General features: G+C 41.9%; 1 protein-coding gene across 1 annotated transcript in view; it reads right to left on the reverse strand.

The window, feature by feature from the left end:
* The window catches only part of C6 (complement C6), a 41,194-nt gene that overhangs the window by 28,163 nt on the left and 4,279 nt on the right, over nt 1-8,752 (reverse strand). Inside the window, exons 3-6 of the mRNA XM_009274530.2 lie at nt 5,723-5,867; nt 4,936-5,077; nt 3,954-4,092; nt 1,791-1,991 (exon numbers count right to left, since the gene is read on the reverse strand). Coding sequence (XP_009272805.1) covers nt 1,791-1,991; nt 3,954-4,092; nt 4,936-5,077; nt 5,723-5,867 — 627 coding nt within the window. The remainder of the gene's footprint in view (nt 1-1,790; nt 1,992-3,953; nt 4,093-4,935; nt 5,078-5,722; nt 5,868-8,752) is intronic.

The following is an 8,752-nucleotide window of genomic DNA, read 5'->3' on the forward strand; positions in this document are numbered from 1 at the left end:
GAGAGGTGGTGGATGCCCCATCCCTGGAAACATTCCAGGTCAGGTTGGACGGGGCTCTGAGCAACCTTATCTAGTTGAAGATGTCCCTGCTCATGGCAGGGGGGTTGGACTAGATGTCCTTTAAAGGTCCCTTCCAACCCAAACTATTCTATGTTTCTATGATTCTATGATTAATGGACCAGAAACCAAGAAGACATACTAGAGGACCAGTCAGCTTAGCTAAAAAAGTGTCTGGTAAACAAAAACAAACTTGAAAAACATCAAGTTTTCGTATTTCTTCCATGCCAATATGGAAAAATGCATGACCTTTCAAGTGGCTAGGGCTCTCTAGAGACCCTGGGATGCTCATGTGAAACCCTTCTGCACACAGTTTAAGATATAGGTCTGACCTCCCAAAGCCCAGGTAAGTTCCCCCTCCTTTTAAGTGATCTATACAAACTTCTGTTTTCACTATTTAAGAAAGTATTGCAAATTCATTTATAGGTCTCTCAAACATATGTAAGTATACATCTATCTACAAACACACATAAATAAAATTTATACAGATAGAGATGAAAATAGAGGCTTCCCGTATGATACAGTAGACAACATGAGGAACACTCAGGTTAAAACTCCTGCTATGGATCCACTAAGAGGGGATTTTAACCTCTGTCATCTTTAGCCAACACCAAAGTTATTGGCTATTCCAGGTGGGTTTCTGGGATTTCATGACAACAATGCTGAAAACCAACGTACATCCAAAAGACCATCCTAATGAAAGTTTCATTTAAATTAACATTTCCGTGGTGTGGGTTTAAGCCAATAAGAAGCCACCATTCCATCAAAATAAATTTACCAGTTGTACAAAAGAACAGCCTGATCTGTATACAGGTATCTACATGGGAATGAAAGTCAACAGGTTTCCAGTAGCTGGAACTTCAATATAGTTGAATTCAAACTAGAAGTAATGGACAGTTTAAGCAGTCAAGTTACTTAACCATTAGGACAAGTTAGCAAGGCCTGCAGTAAACTTCCATCATAGGAAATCTTAATATTAAGACTGATATTTTTGTAAAAGTTTCATTCTAATTGTATTAGAACTCCTGGGTTTCAACAGGCCTTAATTTCGGTCAGTCCTATGGCCTCCTCCATGCAGAAGTGCAAACAATAGCCCATCCTTTACTGTCATTAAACTCTAAAAATACATAATATTATATCCCACAGTATTCATCTGCATTAAAGGTGCAGAATTTTATGGTAAAAAGGTTTTCTGTTCTCAGAAAATTTTCTGTGGATGTGTTATTTCTGAGATTATCTTTATGACCAAGTGCATCTTGGCAGCCATGAGACTCCAATATGCAAGTTAGTTACCAAATCAAAAACGAATGTAGATTAATTCCCAGTACATGTATATGTATAACATCCCTGAGTGCACTTCATTTCTTTTTAGAGTTGTCTGCTACTGTTACTACATGGCATTCTGCCTTCTTAATCTATAACTAGGACAGGGAAAGGAGCGGTTTACCCAATCTGATAATCTCAAACCTATGTCAAATCTTTGCTTTTTTAAGTGGAATAAGTCTATGATTTCTGTAGTAAAAACAGAAAAGCATGTTGCATTACAGAAGGTACGTTACAATCGGGAACATCCTCTAGTATCAGAAGAGGAACTTTTTAATGCGTAATTCTAGTGGGTTTTTTTAATTTAATTCCAATGCCTTGATAAGGAAAGTAGCCCTTGGTAGCTCAGTTCTGAAATGAGCAGACAGAAATCAAATGAAAGGAAGAAATTGGATGCAACATTCAATTACCTTTTCATATGAGGCTTCAATGGCTTTCTTGAAGGAGGAAGATGACGTGACTTTAACCTGTGTCTTTCTTGAGAATAAAAATGGGATACCAGAATGCCTTTGAGCACCATGAGTGGATGAACTACTTCCATGAGCACTATCACTCAGGGGAGTTAGATCGTTGTAAAAATCTGATGTTACATCGTCCTCTTCATCTATTACCTGGAGATTCAGTAAAGCAAAATGCATTTGCCCAAATAATAACCTGAAACAGAAACCTATTAAGCAATGAATTCTTGATTTTTTTATGGAAGAAACATGCCTGATTATTTGAGACATGGCAGTAAGCATGTGTTCTTAACACAAAAGATGAGGCTGAGAAAGGTTAATAGGTGAGATGAATACAAGATAAGAAGTAGACTTACTAATAAGCATTTATACAAGAAAAAAAAACCCAAACATGTAACACTTTCTTCTAAAATTCCCCATCCTCATGCCCCAAAGCTTAGGAATAGTTTTCAGCAAGTGTTTCAAAACATTTTCAAAGATTCTCAGACCTTAATGCTATGTCCACACTATGACTAAGTCCCAGTCCCATGGCTTCCATATTGTACAAGGCAAAGAGCTTGATGTTTTCTGTCCTTCCTTCTTTATTCCCAGATAGAGGAATGAACAGGTTTCCAGAGGAGATTCTTAGAGTATACTTGCAGTGTTAGCACCCATACTGTATGATTAGTCCTAAGTCAGAACCGGGAGCAAACCTGCCTGATCAAGTTGGTAAGCTTCAGTGGTGCTGTTGTGCAAGGCATGAAGACAACTTTAACATCAGTTCAGAAATGACTCATTTCCCAAAACTCAGGCAAATCCCTGTGCATATTTGAAAGATTCAATTTTTTCCCTCCTCTAGACTTGTTTAATTAATAGGGCTGCTAAGGACCTTGGGAAGTGAGGTGGTCCATTCCCCCAATCCACTTCCATTCTGCAAGAACTCATATGTTTTTGTATGAAAACACACTGGGGTTCCAAGAAGAAAGCCTGATCTAGTGACTCTTCTATACCAAAGGCCGCTCTAAATGTTAAAAGATACAGATGCACTCTCAAAGGTGAGATTCACAGACCCTTAACTTAATAAACCACACAGCTTTAAAGAGACCTGGGCAAACCAAGGCTTGTTTTTCCCCATTGAATATTTCTGCACACAGTAATTTTTCACCATTATTGACAAAACCTACATGTCATGGCCAATCCAATTGCAGTTTCCATGGAACATATTAGGGTGTCCTTTGTTCAGTTGCTCCTGTTAAAGTAATACTAAAAACTCACAGCACTTATGGCAAAAATCAGCAGTTCAGATTTCACCCATTAGTTGAGCTTTTTTCACGTCCCTCATTCCTTTCTTCCCAATGCAGTATCTATTGGCTTCAGACAGGGCCTGCCGATATCTGCACAGCCAGATGTTGTGCCCTAACCATGGTATTCAAAGTATTTTCTAAATATCAGTGTCTAAATGTCTAAAATATCAGGTCTAAAAAAACCAGTGATTCCCAGATTTTTGATAAAATACAAGCCAGGTTCATTTTGCCCTTGGCCTGTCCGGCAAGACTCCTCCCCAGATTGTGTACTTCTTGTCCTCCTGCCTCCCAGACTCAGTGTCTGCCTCCTCTCCTTGCTGCTCTTCAGAGGGGCTGGGCAGGGAGCAGGCATGACCGAGGAGCTGAAATGGCTCACAGAGAAACTGTGTCCCAAAGCTGCAGGTGACTAGAAGGAAGCTGAAGTTAGGACAGCCATTGGTACTGCGAGGATATAGCAGTGATGCTGAAATGAGCTTTGGACTTGAACGAGCCGCTGGCCAGATTATGTCAGGGTTAGGAGCAAGGCCCTTGGCACCAAGTCAGAACAAAGACATGGCCACAGTCATGAGGAAGAAGCAGGAGAGAAGCCCAAATCAATCATGTTGACTCTGATATATGATGCAGTGAGTAAACACAGATCTGAAAGGTGTGAGTAGAGCCAACCGACTGCTCAATTTATCCCATTTCCACACATCACCTGAAGCATGTCCAGGCTTCACCAGGTTGAGAAATCTTGTTCTAAAACACACATTACTGCCTAAGACTTGAACGCATAACTTGGACTGTGATTATGGCAATGGTTTTTCAGCTAGGAGTTGCTGCTTGAGAATACCTGAAAGTTGACAGCCTCCAGGTTTGCAGGAATACGATATGATTTCCTTGGCTCATTGCGCTTCACTGTTCTGCATTGTCCTCCATTGAATGAGTTTTCGAGGACTTGCCCTCGGCTCTCTCTTGCCAGAATGTGAAATCTAACAAAAAATTATTTCCAGAGATTAAACAATCCCAGAAAGGCATAGACACTTGACATATTTAGTCGTATATAGCTGCACTGAAGATTTTGTAGGTTTGAATGAAACTGTATGAGCATTTGGGTTATGTTACTGCTTTGAAAGAAGTTCCTCTACAAGAACTTCTCATTCACACTGATTTCACCTGAAAAATGCTGTAGTAGCAATCCTGTTTCCTACTTACCAGCAGTGCCTAACCCTCTAGATAATCCCAATGTCAACATGAGACAGTCACTCTTTCCTAGGTAAAAATTACCTAGGAAAATGAACAAGCAGTTCTCCATTTCTACCACAAGTGATGTTACCAGAGTGCACTGAGTTCAAAATTCCATTCAAAAATGCAAGACTACGTGGAACAGGCATCCCATGTTTAGGTTTTACACTGCTTAAATTAGTAGCCTGGAAGAGGTGATGGGTGGTATCATGTGAAATGTATCATAGACAAACAAACATCTGTAGAGGAACATCCTCAAAATTTCTGAAGTACTTGGCATAACTGAGCTGGAAGTTGCCAGCACGTGATGCTCTGGTTGCTGTAAGGCAGGAAGGGTCACTCAGACAGCAGTGCTCCCTGACAGCTCTTTATCTAGTGCACTAGCAGTGCAGAGCAGGACTGGCAGATGCAGCTGGGCAAGTCCTAGCCTGATGGTTTGGTTGCATTTTTATAATTTCTTGTTATTTTGAATTTGAGACATTATGTGTTTTAATGGGATACTCTCAAATGCTAATTGGGGATTATCTTGTTTATGTAAATTAGTGAGATAACACTCTCAAGTTTATGAAAAATAAGCAAAGCTGGCTTACCCACTGCCTATTAACTGCACACCCGGGATACTCTCAAACTTTTTGTTACACACGGTCTTTTTCCTTCCACAATTTCTTTCATCAGAGTTGTCCCCACAGTCATTTTCTCCATCACATTCTAATTTTTTTGCAATACAGCGACCTGCACCAGAGAAACAGCAGCAGCAAGAAACTTTATGCAAAGATTCATCATATCTGAATGGAGAAAAGGGCAGTCTGTCTTTTTCCCTAGTAAAGGTGTGAACTTGCCGTAGGAATTAACAGCGAGGCAGTATAATGCCTAGATTATTCCAGTAAGAAACGGTTGTTTCAGTTCTGCCAGTTTTGCATTGCTTTGAAGCTGCAAAGGCTTAATTTAAGGTTTAGCAAAAGGATATTTGGATAAAGTTATTTTGAGGTTAATCAGGAATATTTAAATTGAAGCAAACAAGAAAATACCCACAAATTTAATAAAATAGTGCGAGTTTATGTTCAGACAAACTCTATGGATATGTTTGTACATGAAAAATTTGTGCACAGAAATATTATTGGAACAATGCTACTGTATAGCTATCATGGTCATACTGACATCCCAGGCTAGAGATTGCACTTGAATTACTTTTAGTTACAGAAGAAACTGCAAACATAAGCTGCTACTAATACATATGAAATCCTTAAGTAGACTTTTCTGCCTTCTCCTTTTCCCTGGAATATACAAGATCTGGATCATCTGGACCTTTTTTGTCTCAGTGTCTAATCTTTTGACCATCTAATAATGCAGCAGTTACGCAATGAAGATTATCATTACCGCTTTCACACTGAAACTTATTCTTGCAATCAACTTCCACTATGTTGCAGAGCTTAGTTGGGAAGCATGGGCGGGAATCCACCAGCGGCTCAGTACAGGCCTGACCACCAAACTGGGATGGTCGCAGGAATGTCCGGACACGAAACTGAAAGGCAGAAGAAATAAAACCAGGGCTGTTTGCGGGAGCTGTTTTTGTAGCTATGTGCCCCCCCAGGCAGAGCCACATGCCTCAGTGCTGCTGAAGCTTTGTCAAAACCAGACCCCTGAAGGAAATAACCAGTTTTTTTGTCTTTACATCCTACTGTGCTATCATCCCAGGTAAGGCAGGCAGGGAACTGAAATCCAAGAGTGTCAACAGACCTGATGGAGCATGCATGATTAAACACTTGACAACCTGGGCTACATCACTGGAGGAATCAAAAGTTTGGTCCTTGTATCTTCAGTTTTAAACGTACAGTAGGAAACGGTGTGTGAGCAGGCTTACAGAGAGTTTTCCTGTTCCTTATCAACTCTATTGAAATAGAAATACTCTGACAGTGGCACGTATCCCATCCCCAAACCAGCTGGCTTGGCTCTCACACATGGGACCTCTTGTCTGAGGAGCACTGGATGACAGAGGAGGACAGAAATGGTTTTCCTGAAAGTTTCTGTTACTAAAGAAGATCTGGGAGCAAAATCTGGAACTCGCTGTGGTTTTTTTCCCCAAGTCAGTAACCTCCATGCATAATAACAAAGCTGAAGGCTGCTAGACAAATCACTTTAGATATGTTTTCCTCTCCACTTCAAGGGAGTGCTGGTGAGACCTGTCTGCATGTGACTGAACAGTTCCTCCTCTAAGAATTTTTCCCCACTGGAAAAGCACAGTTCCTTGCAGACTTCTGTGACTTCCCTTTCTGTACACAGACCCTGGAGTCAAACACCGCAGGAAGATGTCTAGTAAAAATCAGTAACCAAGTGACTATGAAGGGAGAGTGCGAGGAGTGACACCACACCATCTGAAAGCTTTTGAGCTCAAGATAACCCTTCCTTGTACTCCATTTGGGATCCATAACACTCACTATATTATTTGTGTGAGCTTCCACCCCTTCATCCCTCCCGCTCACTGGGAGCTTGCTTACACTAGTCTTCACACTTACCTTGGAAGTCACGTCCTCCATTCTGATGGTTGTTTATATTTATAAAGGTCACAAGCAGTGATCTTTGTAGCTTGGAGGGAAAAATGGATCACAGTCCACAAAAGCGCCTTTTTGCTTGAAGCAGCAAATATGTTGCATCAATATTTTAAGTTAATAAAAATAAACAATGCTTCTATATATGGATGCGTAGGTAAAAAACTTAGCCATTTAATAGGATATTGATTACAAAAAAAATCAGTTCAGTTGAGAGCAATGCCCCCCCTTACCACTTGTTTGCTGTCTCCCACTCTCTTACTATTTCTCCCTGCTCTGCTCTCATACTCTCCATCCCAGTTGCAGGATGGGAACCCCACAGGGTGGTTCACATCTCACGCCTAGAACAGCTTTTTCATGTCTTCCTCCTCCTGCACAGGCATTAGAAAGTTATACATATATGTAAAGATATACATATGATATCTGACAGGTTCTTCAAGATTGTTTTTCAGGCATGGATTTCTGAAGCTGAGCAGGACATTCAGAGAGCTGTAGGCTGCGTCTTCACAGAAACTCAGAGCTGCTATCATGGTCAGCCTCAAAGTTCAGACCCACCAGCCACATAACTACCCCAAACAATCTGCACTCCGCTCCCTTCCACTCCCTACAACCTTACATTTGCCAGGGCTTCATTTCTTTAGGTCAAATCCACTCAAACCTGACTTTTCATCTCTTTCCTCTCTGCCATCTCACCTCTAAGTCTACCGTCAGTCAACAGACACAAGCCCAAGAGGAAAAACACCATCCTGGGACTTTGTTCCACAGATACTAAGCACATCCATCTGTTTTTTATGTAGGCTACAAAGGTTGGGGGAATGGTGCTCTGGACTTCTTAACAGCAATCTTAAACTGATCCTGACTATCAGTGTAAGATATAGCCCAAGCATTTCTAGCCAGTGCTGGTTAGGATTTGCCAGTTAACTCTTTTTAACAGATTATTTGATCCTATTTTTCTTGTCTTTAAAGCATATAGAATGCTACAGATAAGCTAAAGATTCTGTGACTTTCTCCTGCTTAAACAGACATGCAAACTCTACAGCTTAATTTATCCTTTTTGTGGAAAACTCATCTTTCATTGTGACAATGGATCATGGGGAGGTTTACATGGCACCGGGCCTGCTGGTGACAGACGGAGTCCAGCTGTCTCACAAGGGAAAAAGGATCATGGCTCATGAATTGGCAGGGCTCATTGAGAGGGCTTTAAACTAGGTTCAAAGGGGGAAGGGGATAAAACCAGGCTCGCTAGAGATGAGCCGAGGGGTGGCGTGCCGATGCCGGGGGCGAAATCGATAGCCCGGCTCAAGTGCATATACACCAATGCACGCAGCATGGGCGGCAAATGGGAGGAGCTGGAAGCCATTGTGCAGCGGGAGAGATATGACTTAGTCGCCATCACAGAAACATGGTGGGGTGACTCTCATGACTGGAGTGCTGCAATGGATGGCTATAGACTCTTCAGAAGGGACAGGCGAGGAAGGAGAGGCGGTGGGGTGGCCCTGTATGTTAGGGAGTGTTTTGATTGTATAGAGCTCAACGATTGTGATGATGGTACAGTTGAGTGTCTATGGGTAAGGAAGAGGGGGAAGGCCAACGAGGCAGATATCCTGCTGGGAGTCTGTTATAGACCACCCAACCAGGACGAAGGGGCGGATGAAGCGTTCTATAAGCAGCTGGCAGAAGTCTCTCAATCGCTAGCCCTTGTTCTCGTGGGGGACTTCAACTTCCCGGACATCTGCTGGAAATACAACACGGCAGAGAAGAAACAGTCTAGGAGGTTCCTGGAGTGTGTGGAAGACAACTTCCTGACACAGCTGGTAAGTGAGCCTACCAGGGGAGGTGCCTCGCTCAACCTGCTGTTTAC

The sequence above is a fragment of the Aptenodytes forsteri genome, unplaced genomic scaffold (assembly GCF_000699145.1).
Source record: "Aptenodytes forsteri isolate BGI_AS27 unplaced genomic scaffold, ASM69914v1 Scaffold176, whole genome shotgun sequence".
NCBI lineage: Eukaryota > Metazoa > Chordata > Aves > Sphenisciformes > Spheniscidae > Aptenodytes > Aptenodytes forsteri.